The 15,031-nt window shown below is 35.6% G+C and overlaps 1 protein-coding gene across 6 annotated transcripts in view; it reads right to left on the reverse strand.

Moving 5' to 3' along the window:
* Window positions 1-416: 416 nt before the first annotated feature.
* The window catches only part of LOC150079308 (glucocorticoid-induced transcript 1 protein-like), a 397,411-nt gene continuing 382,796 nt past the window's right edge, over window positions 417-15,031 (reverse strand). For 2 of the 6 annotated variants that reach the window (XM_090384152.1, XM_090384151.1), the window contains exons 7-9: window positions 14,176-14,365; window positions 11,205-11,334; window positions 417-997 (exon numbers count right to left, since the gene is read on the reverse strand). In XM_090384152.1, coding sequence (XP_090240278.1) covers window positions 805-997; window positions 11,205-11,334; window positions 14,176-14,365 — 513 coding nt within the window. In that variant the 3' untranslated portion in view covers window positions 417-804. The remainder of the gene's footprint in view (window positions 998-11,204; window positions 11,335-14,175; window positions 14,366-15,031) is intronic. The other 4 variants (XM_090384154.1, XM_090384155.1, XM_090384153.1 and 1 more) reach the window with 3 other exon arrangements.

The raw sequence follows: 15,031 nt of genomic DNA on the forward strand, positions 1-15,031 counted from the left end.
TAGTTCAAACCCCCACCTACCCAATCCTCCCCTCCCTCTTAATTCAAATATAGGTAGGCACACTATAAAGTTCACAAACTGTACTGTGAATATACCATCATTTAAAAATCTGTACTTCAGGCTTGTTGTGTTGTTAACTATCATTATCTCTCTTTATTAATTTATACTAACAGTGAGGCACAAATCACCACAACAGGTACAAAAATACTTGGAACACAACTCTCCTACTTAAACAGGAGCATAATATTCTTATAGCTTAAATGTAGGTAGATATTTTTCTTATACCTTGAAGAAATAAACTGTAGACTAAACATATTTATATAATTTTCTACAAAAAATTGCTGCAGAAACTTAAAGAAAATAAACCTGAATTATACTATAATTTAATTAGTAATTGCTCTTTAAAAAAAGTGTTTGTAACATTTAATAAAGTTAACAAAATCATTTTGCATATTTACAACTTATTTAACAGTTCTTTGAAATAATGATCACGCCCTTAAATATTTAGTAAAAGTACGGAAACAACCTATTATACAAAATATGTCTTACTTTGAAAAGGGAGAAATTAATCCAAGATTTTATTATTACTTTCATTCTTGTATTCTAACAAGATATCAAATCCCTTCTCTGCTGATAGGAGAGCAATGTCCCAACAATTTGTTCTTCTGCACCAAAAATTAGGCACAGTAGGATGTCGATTTCACATCCAGTCTACAACTTTATTGGCTTCTAACCACGTGCTGTACATGTTAACCAGAAGTAACATTTTTGTGCAGACCACAACAATTATGCAAACATTGCAGTTCACTGAAGTCTTTCACTGCCTGATGAATGAGCAGTAGGGGATGTGTGATCTGTACTAATCTCCTCAGAAGACGATGACACACAATTTTTACAAAGAGGATAAAAGGCTGAACTCTGGCTGGGTAAAAGAACAAAGTTCACACTGGGCTTTGGGCAGCCATATTCTTGTGGTTCTGCTAATGTTGCTGCACCTCTGTAAATAATCAAATATGAGTTATACTATGCACACATACACGCATGCACACACACAAAATTATCAGAAGTAATAAAAACATTACAATGACTAACCATCCTATTCAAAGCATGCTCAGGGATCTAGGCACCAATAAAAAAAAGTCACAAGTGCATTAGCTATATGTAAGGAGTAATACAGAGTTGGTTCCTTTGGAAGAATTGCTGCATAAAAAGCCAAACATAATGCCGAACAAATGCTATTGCTTGGGGTCTTTTATTTCCAGTGTTCCTGGACTGAAAATGGCAGAAAACGATTGCTGTGGAGTAAGTAATCACTGTACATCAGTTCGATGTCAAAAAAATCAACCACTGGTCTAGAGAAGGGGGCGGCCAACATTTTCCCTGCCGTATTCCACATTTCAGAAATTTATCACACCTAGGGACAGATTCGAAAGCTAACACAATGAATATTTTCTGCTAAGAACTTGTAATAAAAAAATTAAAATAAATTTAATATATACAGGCATACCTCGCTTTAGAGGTATGCCTGTATATATTACAGGCATACCTCTAAAGCGAGGTATGCCTGTATATATTACTTTTTTGCTAATACGGCACTTTTCTATTATATTCAGTACTTGCCTTGCTCTTAAGGGGGTTTTCAGCAATGATGCGCACATCAGTTAAATCAAGCGAGTCAACCGGTGCCATTTTGTTACCCACACTCAGTCTGTTTACAGCATTTGTGCACTTCGTGTCTCAGTATTGTATTCTGGCAATTTTCAAAATTTTTCCAACTCTTTACTTGTGTTATTGTTAATATTGTAATTATTACTTACAGTAAAATGGCCCCTAAGTGTAGTGCTAATGAAAAGAAGAGTTGCAAGCCTCTTACTTTAAATCGAAAGCTATAAATGATTAAGCTTAGTGAGAAAGGCATGTCAAATGCCAAGATAGGCCGTAAGCTAGATTTGGCATGCCAAACAGTTAGCAGCAGTGAACTCAAAGAAGAAGTTCTTGAAAGAAATTAAAAGTGCTACTTCTGTGAACACGAAAGTGATAAGAAAGGGAGACAGTCTTATTGCCGATATGGAGAAAGTTTTAGTGGCCTGGATAGAAGATCAAACCAGTCACAATGTTCTTTTAAACCAAGGCCTAATCCAGAGCAATGCCCTAACTGTCTTCAATTCTATGAAGGCTGAGAGAGGCGAGGCAACTGCAGAAGAGAGGTTTGAAGCTAGCAGAGGTTGGTTCATGAGGTTTAAGGAAAGAAGCTAATCTCCACAACATAAAAGTGCAAAGTGAAGCAGCTAGTGCTGATGTAGAAGCTGCAGAAAGCTATCCAGATGAGCTAGCTAAGGTAATTGATGAATGACTAAGCGGCAGATTTTCGATGTCAACGAAATGGCCCCATCTTGGAAGAAGATACCGCCTAGGACTTTAATAGCTAGAGAGGAAAAGTCAATGCCTGGCTTCAAAACTGCAAAGGATAGGCTGACTCTCTTGTTAGGGGCTAATGCAGCTGGTGACTGCAAGTTGAAGCCAATGCTCATCTACCATTCTGAAAATGCTAGGGCTAATCTGCCTGTGTATTATAAATCGAACAACAAAGCCTGGATGACAGCAGATCAGTTTACTATGTGGTTTACTGAATATTTTAAGCCCACTGTCAAAGTAAAAAAAATTCCTTTCAAGATATTACTGATTAGAGACAATGAACCTGGTCACCCAAGAGCTCTGATGGAAATGTACGAGGAGATTAATGATGTTTTCCTGTCTGCTAACACATCTATTCTGCAGCCCATGGATCAAGCAGTAATTGCTGCTTTCAAGTCGTATTATTTAAGATGGACATTTGTTAAGCTATAGCTGCCTTAGATAGTGATACCTCTGATGGGCCTAAGCAAAATAAATTGAAAGCCTTCTGGAAAGGTTTTACCATTTTAGATGACATTAAGAACATTTGGGATTCGTGGGAAGAGGTCAAAATATCAACATTAAAAGGAGTTTGGAAGAAGTTGATTCCCACCCACATGGATGATTTTGAAGTGTTCGAGACTTCAAACACTTCAAAAGGAAGTGACTGCAAATGTGGTGGAAATGGCAAGAGAACTGGAAGTGGAGCCTGAAGATGTGGCTGAATTGCTGACATCTCATGATCAGCCTTTAACGGATGAGGACTTGCTTTTGGTAGATGAGCAAAGAATCTACTCCTGGCAAAGATCCGGTGAGCATTGCTGAAATGACAATGAAGGATTTAGAACATTACATTAGCTTACCTGATACAGTAGTGGCAGGCTTTGAGAGGATTGATGCTAATTGTGAAAGAAGTTCTACAGTGGGTAAAATACTATCAAACAGTATATCATGCTAAAAGTATGTTAGTTCTCTGACAGCACCATGGGTTCCCCCATCTCCACATTGTATTCTTTGTGACACAAAACTCTGTGGAGGCCAGAGATTTAAAAAGTGTGTAGGGAGTGGATTTTTGTGTAGTGTTATGTTCTGTTGTTTCTCTGACCATTTAGCCATTGCCCACACTTTACCACGAGGAGGCAGGTCAAGCACCCAGTCGATTATTTAAGTGCTCTGGCAGGCTCCACCACCTAATTTCCAAGGGTTTCAGTGGCAAGGCCAATAAAAAAGGGGGGGGGGAGACACTAGAATTTGGCCAAAAGAGATTTACAAGCGGTAGAATTTAGACGTTGATTAGAATTGGGCAGCACTGTTAGGGGGTGTACTCGGTCAGTTTAGTGAGAGAGAGAGAGAGAGAGGGGGGAGGGACTGAAGACTGGTAGAAGGATGGGGACGATAGAGTAGGCATCCCTAAAGAGGTCAGTGGAGAAGAGCCACACCAGGTGAAGTATGGGGGAGACAGAGATCTGTTTCCACCCTCCCCTGCCTGGGGATGGGGTTTTAAAGGGAACCGGGTTAGAGTACCCAGTTCAGATTGCCAAATGGCATGACAGCAGCAAAGCCGCAGTATGTCTTCATTGGTGATGGTTGTCAGATCCATGTAGTGTTGAATCCGGAAGGAAGGTCAAACTGTCCATCCTGCTCTGGGGGTGGGACATGTTAGCTGGCAGTGGGTGTGGGAGAGACAAACATTTACTGCATTCTCACTATGTTATGTTATTTGGTTTTTAGGAGCATTAGCAACTAAGGCCATATTGCTCCGGTGATATGCGGTGGTTATTCCCTGACCGTTCCGCATCCTCCGTATTTGGTGGTCACAGGCTCGAACCCCGGTCTAATCAAGAAGCATGTGCTATGCACCACTGCTCCTGCCCACCCAGCTACGGACACACCACATTCTCACTATACTTGCATTCTATTTTTATACTTTATTCTTATATAGGAAGTTCTCAACTTTACGAGTTAATTCTTTCCTAGTGCACGCTTGTAAAGCGAGAATTGAATCCCACAGATATAATGTTAAAAATAGGGGTTTCATTCTCAACAATGAAATTAGTTAGCTAATTAGTTTATGTTTAAACAATGATTGTTTATTCAAAGAAATTAAAACATAGCCTGTAAAATCAAGCAAATTACAATAATAAAGAAATTATTTATGACTTACAAATTTTAAAGAATGATTATTCTTCATCATCAACTAAATGCACACTCGTTCATCACTTATTATTGGCTCGACACTCGGTTTGTTGCGCAAGGAGTCGTCGTCTTAAGAAATGCTTCAAGAGGCATTTCTTTCCAAGATAATCTATTTTCTTTATGAATTTCAATAGATGCATAAGCATTTTTTTAACGGAATGCATAAATTGCACCTAACACGATTTGTGTGGAGTAACAAGTTTACGAAGCTTTAAAAAAAAAAAAAAGGAATGAAGAGAAGATTCTGAAAATTTATGTTTTTTATAAGATTGAAGATTTCAGTAGAGGGGAAACATTTCACCATAATAACGTAAAATACCACACAATTCCAGCTATCGGTATTTTCGCAAATGCAAGAAGATCAAGTTTACTACCCATTTATAATTGCTTGCAGTAACAGAAAAGCTCAATAAACCAGAAAGTGCAAATTGTTTTTATTTTTTTTATGGTTGTGACTTCCAGAAAAATGTCACAAAGGCGTTCACAAAATTGGTTCTTATAACAGAACATATGATAATGATGAAAGTGTAGTGCAATTTAATGATTTGAATTCGTAACTAATACAATTTACACTATAAAAACAACCTTTTAGAGAGTTATATAGCGAAAATTTAAACTTCCGAGGTCGTGGAACAAATTACCAAAAAACAATTTGTTATTGGGTTCACATTACGATATTTTCACGATACGATGGTAACGGATTAATATCGTAAAGATGGGTACACTGTATTATATAGCTATGTGCGTGGTTTGAAATGCGGTATTTATGAATGTTTAACATTCATTTTTTGCAATTAATGTTCATGTTTTCGATTTTGTTGATACTTGGGAGGGGAAAAAACAAAACTCATAAACCCGAGAACTTGTAAAGTGAAAACTCGTAAAGCAAGAACTGCCTGTATTTTATAATACCTTCCCATTTTATATATATATATATTTTTTTTTTTTTTTTTCCCCACTTCACTCACTCACTCATTCATCTTTTTCTCACACACTGTGGGGATGCAATGATGTTTTTTTTTTTTTTTTTTGTTTTGTTATTTGGTTTTTAGGAGCATTAGCAACTGAGGCCATATTGCTCCAGGGATATGCAGTGGTCATTCCCTAACCTTTCCACATCCTCCATATTTGTTGGTCATGGGCTCAAACCCCGGTCTAATTAAGAAGTGTGTGTGCTATGCACTGCTGCTCCTGCCCACCTGGCTATGGAGACGCTGATGCAGTGATGTGTATTGTAAATTTAAATACTAATTAAAACTAGGGTTAGTGTGCACTTAACTGTACCATTTATGGCTTGTGTTCTTTTTCTCACACACTTGAAAGCCAGAAGAATGAACTCTCGTTCATTCTTCTGGCTTTCATTTCATTTATTCAACTCTTGCTTTCTGCACTGCACTCTCTGGGCACCTCTTCTTCGTTGTGGTGCAGGCCAGGAGAGAATGCAGTGATAGTGTTTGTGTTGTTAGTAAATGTTTGTTAATATATATAAAGTAATGTAAGTTATTATTAACTTTGTATTCTTTCGGCCAATTACATTTGCTCTTCCATTCATTCCCATTCACTCTCTCTTTCCCTCATGCTAGGTTACTCTTTCTTTCACCAAAACTGCCATTTATTCCCTTTTACCATAATTCCTAGTTCACTCAGTGCCCAGCCTATTCATTCATTCTCTTTCATTTTACATTGCATCCCCTTGCTACTAGCTTACTGATATTTTTCAGCTAATCTGCTTCCCTGGCTGCCTGTACATCTTCTTCCCCTACATGGTTTCTTATTTGGTCTGGGGCCTCAGGTTTCCACACATGGCAGGGTAGTCCTGGGGGGTTTTGTCATGTCAGGTTTCTGCCAGGGTGCAGAATACTGCTATCCTGACAATTTTTAAGTCATCGTCTGGGCGTGGTGGGAAACATGGGCAATTTTAACTATTCATTATTGTTTAATTGTTGGGGAGGGGGGCTGAACTGTCATTCTTTGGATAGTTCTAAGCATTTCAAATACTTTCTGTATGGAAGATGTAAAGGCTTTATAATTTTCCACTTCTATGATGAACAAGATGTTCTTCTCCCCTGGAAAGGGGGCCAATGTGCTATTAGCCATGTTCTAGGGATGTCATAAATTATACATTCATATAGAATGTGTGCCCAGTCTTCACTTTCGCCACAGATGCAGTTTGGGTCATCTGTCAGAGCCCTAAGGAGGTGTTTTGCCTTTAGGGAGCCTAACCATTGCCACCCGTAGCAGAACCCTTTTGGTAACCAGACCTCTGGTTTCCTGCTCCCACTTTGTTTGCCATGGCTCATGGAGCTTTGTGGCTATTCTTTTTTCTTTCAGTGTTAAAGGTGTTGGCTGTATCAAAGGCTATCCCCAGAAATTCTTTGGCACCTAACAGGTTCCAAATTTGTTTAGTTCTAGAAAAAAGGGTGGGGTTTTTTTTTTGTTTTTTTTTTGATTTGTTTCAGTGATTTTAATACCTATTAAATATAATAGTCTTTCTTTTTTCTTCCCTTTATTAAAAATTAGAAAATTTTAAAAAAGTGTTTTTTTACACATTACACTGATTGGGGGGATTAAAAATTTGTTTCGCTCCCTCTTAAAAATTCAGAGTGATTCTTGTAGATTTGATGTTGCTGAACTCAAATATGGCAACCATATTGCTGTAACACCCACCAGTTTTAAGGAAGAAGGGATTAAAGTCAAAAACCAAGTTTCTACTGGGAGGGGAAAAATTAAAAAAACGTTATATACAGTACTAAATATTCAACAATGGGTCTATTATAATCTTATTCTATTTACAAAAATATTTATGTAATAAAACACTTATTTTGTCGTTTTTTGCCTTTTATAATCATCCATTGGTGTCTCCCATACAAGATTTCAAAAGTAGTCTGGCAACGTATTTGGACTCCATTTTCCCTGGTATCTTTTTCCTAAGATATTTGGAAATATCTTTGGAAAAAATATTCTAATCTTCCTTTTTTATATCCAAACATTCCTTTTTTTTTTCTCCAATTGAGAATGTAGGAAATGACGCTTTAATGACATGTTGCATCCCAACTCTCTGTATGCTAAAATTAGCTCTTCCACAATTTCACTATAATTTTGTGATTTCTCATTGCCTAAAAAGTTCCAACAAACGTTTTCGAATGCCTTGCAGGCTCTTCTTTCTGTAGAAGAATTTTTAATTTTTATAATAATAAAAATTAAAATTTTTTAATTTTTTTAATTTTTAATTTTTTAGTATATTCCTCATCTTGGAATAGCAATTTGAGTTGTGGACCCACAAAAATTCTCTCTTTTAACTTGGCCTCACTGACTCAAGGAAACTTTTGCCTCAAACAGGAAAATACCTCTTTTTTTTTTTTTTTTTTTTTTTGTTCATCACTTTCACAAGCCTTTTTAGCAACCCTGGCTTGATGTGCAATGAAAGTAAATAGATTTTTGACTTATCCATCAAAGGAGGATGCGCTACATTTTTCTGGCCTGGTGTAGTTTCTGCGGATGTCATAAATGGTCTGGCCATTTTTTTTTTACTCTGTAGTGACAATCCTTCACTCAACCATCCCACTCGCATAAAAAGCAGCAGCATTTAGTGTATCCAACTTGCAACCCAGTCAGCATATATATTCCATTTGTATTCTTGATAGCATGCAAAAGAATCTGTAGGTTCTCATAGATTTCTTTCATGTGAACTGCATGGGCCAATGGTATAGATGGATACTTATTTCCATTATGGAGCAAAACTGCTTTCAACTGACCTTGGATGAATCAATGAAATGCCTTCATTGCTCGGGGATGTGCACCAGACGTAACTCTTTCATTAATTCCTGGACATTGTTACAATCAACTAAAGCACCATCCATGAAGTAATAGGTTGTCTCTTCCTATGAAAAGACACCTTGACACCCTTTTAAAGAAGATTCCACTGCTGAAGCTGTTATTCTAGAATTGAGCCTTGGTTTTGGAGAGGTCCAAATCTCTTGATACTGCCTGAGTGATTAATGCAGCTTTGCAGTATAAAGAGTTAAAAATTCTGGATCTGTACTCATTCTGGGTTCTGAATCTTCTGGAGATACCTTTTCTGATCCTGAATCAGAGTCAAGTCCATAAGTTTCTGGTGGCACTGGCATTATATCATAGTGAGGAACCAGCCTTAGAGTAGAAGGTATGTTGGGATACTCTATGCTTGTCTCGAGGTTCCTGCCATAACACCAGAACAGCAAAAGGCATTGACTTACGACTACCTCTAAGCCAGGCTCTTAATGTCCTTGAATATGAGGTGTAGGAAATCTTTGGAGCCCATACTTTATCGCTGACCTTACATCCAAAATAGAGTTCATAGGCTCTTCTCACAAGTTGTGACAGTGGCTTCCACTGTGATTTTGATATCACTTATCTGCAAATGTAGCAAAGGCTGTCAGGCTTATTTTGGCAAGAATGCAACATATTTCATTTACAGACGATGTGCACGTAAGAACACAATTAAGAAATTGTGGATTTTTATTTCTAATTTAAATGCAGTTCACAATTTCCACTTATGCACACAACATTTGTTTACAAACACTAATTCACTAAAACACTTTTGCTTTGTGAAACATACTTTTTAAATATGAAAATGCTTGCTTGGTGGGGAACCCACTCATATATATACTGGTAGAGAAGTTTCTAGAGAACTCCACTGAAAGTTCTAGAACCTTCCAGAAACATCACAACCTCTCTTCTGCAAGTAACAATATTCTAGAATGTCCCAGAACATTCTTGAATGTTGTAGAAAGCTCCAGAAAAAAAAAAATAAACAGATAAAACAGATGATTAAACCAACTATAGGTCTTAATTTTCAGTTATAATAATTTATCCCTATTTTATGTTACACTTTTTTGGGAGATAACAGCAAAAAGGGAGGGAGAACACATAAGCCACTGGCTTTTTAGGGGGCTTTTTCTTCCCTTAAAAAAATGATGAATATACAATTGAAAAATATACAGTTCTGAAATTGTACAGGTAATGTTCAACAGAAAAGACAAATAAATTGGAGTTTTTTGTACATTTCTTTACAGAAGACTTCGAAAAGCATCACTACTTATATCCTTGTGAACATTTTTACAATTAAATGAGAGAAAAGAAAAATGATGAGATGTCTAAACAGAAATTTACAAACTATTTGCCAACTGCTTCCTTTAACATTTGTACATTATTTCCATGTTGGAGTTGAGTGGAAGGTAATTTGAATCAGACATCCCTGGTGATGTGTTCAATTAGTAGTTTCTTGAATTGATTTAGTGAAATGACATTTTTGATTTTTGCAGGAAGTTTGTTCCAGGTTTTAGCACCTCTGTATTTTATACTTTTCTGACCTAGTTATTAACCTACAATATTTGAAAACTGAGGGCAATGAGAACTTTTTAAGCACATATCTGAGTTTTTGAACATATTTTCTATGAGAATCTGTCGAAATTATTTCAGGGAGGAAATTTATGTCAACCAATGTTATTTTCAATGAAACAAAACTGATTAATTCAGCTGATAATGAAAAAGAAATGATAAAATCATTAATTACAAACATGAGACTATTATTCACTTCCATTTGCCAAGTCAGAAACCATTAAGCAAGCAAAAATTCAAACTTACACGCATACACGTTAATACGATTTATAAACTTAAAGGAATGAACAGATAAAAATCATAATCAAATGAAGAAACCATTTTACATCAATAATAATTATGGCAAAAATCACATTTTTGTTCAATAATTAAAAATTAAACAATTATCTAATTTCTGTAAAATTAGATAATTATTTTATGGTAAAATAGATAAAACTGTCTAATGGTAAAATAATTACACCAACAATGTAATGACCTGTGTAATGGACTTGTCTGGTAATTTACATGTGTAAGAATAATAAATTAGGAATTACAAATGTAATTCCAAGAAAACAACAAACCTTCAATTCCAAATCACTATTCAAATAAAATAAAACTGCATATTTAGGAAGGTACTGGAAGTTTCAAAAATTAAAATGTCAAACAGTTACCTTGAAGGGGATCCCGTTAAGTTTTATATGTGATTACCACCAGGTTAATTTAATCTTATTACATTATTTCTATAAAGTGATTTTAAATTTGTATATTAAAAATGATAAACTGAAGCGTCAGAAGTCATCTAACTGAGAGGAGACTGCAACACATCTTGTAAGCAACTTGTGAGAAACTGGCTAGGGTCTAGACCGAATGCCTACTCCTTACTTTCTAGTGGTGTACCTATTAGCATGGAGCCAGCTGACTATTGAACAAATAAAAATGGACTGCCAATGTGACAGTGGTGGTGAGGGGGACTAAGTAACCAAATTAGATAAAAGACTGACCAAAATAGATAAAAGACTCAAACCTTTTCCACTATGGTGGAATGAAACAATCATGATATATACCCTGAAATTGCCACAAGTTCCCCTTCATCAACCCTCTTCACTGTCTTATTCTTAAAAATAAGGATAATAATTACATATTTTTTATTCACCATTTCTACACCCTTTAACCTGTAATTTGACTATTTTTCTGATTTTCTCAGATTTCATTATTAGTAAATATTAGTCAATGCTAAAATTTAATTATTGTCCTACCTAGATTCATCAGCAATCTTCACCTTTTCACAACCATCAGGTGGCTCTCTTGCCAAAAACCTATTAATGTGTGGGCTAGTACCCAGTTTGGTACTACTCTCTCCTTCAAGAAGCACTGTAGATGTATCATCTACATTAAACAAATAAAATATCTTTAAAATCCATACCATAAATATAAAAACACAAGAGTGACTTAAGTAGGAAATAATTATATTCTATGTAGCTAAATTTTGTGAAGAAATCTTTGTGTGAGGCAAACAGTCAATTAAAACAAAAAACAGATGGCATATTCTCCACTCACCTGTTAACTATATATTTAAAGAAGCTAAAATAATAAGCAAAAGGTGCTTAATCAGCAACCAAAACGGCATTTGTAAGGAAATTTTTTTTTCTTAAAATCATTAAATCAACCTAAATTCTGATTGTGGAACCAATAGGAATTTAGACTGATTACTAATAAAATAATTTATAACATTGAAATATGTTAACAAAACATAGACTTAAAAAAATAACAGGTGAATACCTGTGAAAGTAAGTGAAATTAAATGATATACATAAAATATTACTTTAGCAATTCTACATTTGAAACAAAAAAAAAGTGTAATGAATATACTTTAGTAAATAGGAAATGATAAAAACTAAAAATAGAAATAATGAAAACAAACAAAAAACCTGTTGAATCTGCACATAAATTTTTAGCTTATTAATAAAAAGAAAAATGAGATAAGGAAGTGCCTGTACAACCTTTTGTGAGGGGCATTTGAAAAGCTAATATGCTTTTGCCCACTGATGCTTAAAAGCATTTATTCTAGATGCAAAGAGAGTTTTCCCTTGGGCCTCCAGAAATGCATCTACTGCAGCAAAGACGTCACTGTCAATAGGAAAATGGATGCCAGCCAAGTATTTTTTTCGAATAAAAAAATAGGTGAAAGCCCAGTGGTGCTAAATCTGACGAGTATGGGAGATGGTCCAAGGTTTCAAAGCAGCACTCAAGCAATACAGCCATGTTTTGTGAGTGGGAATGTTGTCTTGTGGAACAAGACTTATTTGCTGTGCTTTCCTCAGCATTTGTATTTCATGTTTTCATGCACACACCTCACAAGGTCTGCATAATATGCCCTGTAGGCTAGATAAAAGACAGCACTGAGTTTCAGAACCTGGAGATCAAAATTTAAGAAACTGGTAGTGGATACTTGAGAAGTTGAAGTTGTTTGTGCAGGATAAGGTTTCTTAAACTGGAAGATGGAATACAATGTGCCAACATCAACAAAAATATGGATAGAATTTCCAGTTAATGAAAGTATACAAGAAAATGGGTGAAAGAACTGAACCTTGGGAAACACAAGCATTATGGAGAAGTTAAAAGACAGAGCACCTAGCAGTCCGAGAGAAAACTGGATACCCAACTACAAAAAACAGTTGGCAAACCATAATAAAACAGAAGCTTATTTAGAAGACCTTTATGCAAAACATGATCAAAAGCCACTGAAATGTCAAGAGCAACTGTCTGAGTTTGTCCACAGATGGGTAACATAAGCCAGTACACTGAGTGATTACTGAATTATGACCACCTATCTAATACCATGTTGGTCCACCATTCACACAGATATGCCTAGGAATCTGCAGCCATGCTGCCTACAAAGCCTTGCACAGTGTTGGAATATATGACAGGTGTCCATATGCCTCACTTCCCATTCCAAAACATACTACAGGTTTTCAAATGGATTAAGATCGTGTGACTTTGGAGGCCAATCAAGGTGGGTGATATCTTCAGTGTTCCTCAAACCACTTGTGCACACCGGTTGATGAAGGGAGGAATTTTTATTGGTCTTTTTCACAATGTGGCTGAGTTAGTTGGGCTCAGACGAGGATAGAATGTTTTTTTCTCCCGGAAACTCAGGTTTTTCGTCTAGCAAAACAGAAAATCGGCTTCAGGAAACACGCTATGTTACTCTGTGTATAGATAATATACACAGAGTAACACATAGCCTTAGTTGCCGATGCTCCTAAAAAAATAAAAAAAAGATATGATTACTGAAGACATTCAAGAATTACCAGTAGAAAAAGAAGCTGGTGTAGTGGATTTGGTGCAAATAGCACTGGAGGTAAAATCAAATAAATTCAGATGATGATATCGCAGATGAAAATTCTAAACTTCCAAATTTTTCACTAAAAAGCACAGGTGAAGGCATAAAGTTAGCCAAGCAATTAGAATATTATTTTTTGAATGCAGATTCTTGAATGAAAGGAGCCCAAAGTTCAAAAGGGAGCTTCAAAAATAGTTCCATACGATGAAATTCACAAAGATTTATCAAGCAAAAGCAAACAAACCCAGATTTTTTAAAGAGAGCAGAAGATGCAAGAATTCTAGAATGGTGTATTTTTTTTTTTAGTTTTGTTAATGAAATAGTGTATTTTTGTAAAATACACTATTTCATCGTATGGAACAAAATGCTTAGTTCCATACGATGAAATTCACAAAGATTTATCAAGCAAAAGCAAACAAACCCAGATTTTTTAAAGAGAGCAGAAGATGCAAGAAATCTAGAATGGTGTATTTTTTTTTAGTTTTGTTAATGAAATAGTGTATTTTTGTTAGCTTTTGGAATGTAATCCCCTTTTTGTACTTTTTCTTAGTCCCGTATAACATGGTTTCGCACAACACGACATTTTACAGGAATCTAATAACCATGTTATATGAGGGTTACCTGTATAGTGAAACACTAAAACCTTTGGGACAGCTCTTCTGTCAGAGCAGCATGAAAGCTATTAGCAAAAATAGTTTTGATTCACCAAACTATTGAAGTCAAACTTCACTACAAATAAGATTAGTTAATTCATATAAATATAGAATAATAAGTCATTAAAACAATTTCTTTTAGGGTTATAAAATCTGTCTAAAATATAGATTGTTTAATTTATTTTTATCTTGCGTTTTTATTCACAAAATTCATGTTATCAATATATCTACCTATACTCGAAGATCGAGAACTTTCCATTGGTCCAGGAATTAAAGAGACAATAGGAGATATAGAATGACTCCTGCTGGGGGCACCACTGCTAGGATAGCTATCTCCTCCCCCATGAGGCGTCTGAGTGTGGGTAGTACGAAATAAATCTGCTATTGGAGCTCTATGGCCTTCTGGGGTGGGATCTAGGGCCTGAAGGAAATAAGACAAGTTTCAATTTTAGTAATTAATTACTGAAACTTAATTATTATATACTTGTTAAGTAATTAATTATGTAAAAGATATTTCTTGTCTAAATGCCTATGAGTATTTATGCACACACACATCATTTCTACTACCAAGGTAGTTTTAATGCATTGTGTGATTATATCTTATATCGTGAACACCTTCACAACGAGCTGCCATGGTATTACACTACCTCAAATAAGTAATGCTTCACCTATGGAGAAGGCTAATGTTACATATTCTCAGCGGATACCACCACCCAGATGGCACCATTTTGAAGCTTATTGGTTTCTCATCGGTGGGTGGGCAGGTACCCTGTTGTTGAAATAGTGAAAACCCAATTGTGAAGTATAACTCCACAATATGAGCAATGTCTGATGGTGTGCATGGTTTAATCTAAAAGATATTTTTTGGCTAAATGCCTAAGAGTATAAAGGAATTTATTTATGCATGGGTAATGCATAAATATAATCAAACGATGCATTAAACCTACCTTGGTAGTAGAAATTGTGTGTGCGCGCATTACCCATGCATAAATAAATTCCTTCATACTCTTAGGCATTATGATACAAAATGATTTTTTTTTTAAAATACACCAAGTTATGAATATGATACTTATTTTTAAAAGCATTT

The sequence above is a fragment of the Mastigoproctus giganteus genome, chromosome 10, assembly GCF_048544385.1.
Source record: "Mastigoproctus giganteus isolate SK-2022 chromosome 10, ASM4854438v1, whole genome shotgun sequence".
Taxonomy (NCBI): Eukaryota; Metazoa; Arthropoda; class Arachnida; order Uropygi; family Thelyphonidae; genus Mastigoproctus; species Mastigoproctus giganteus.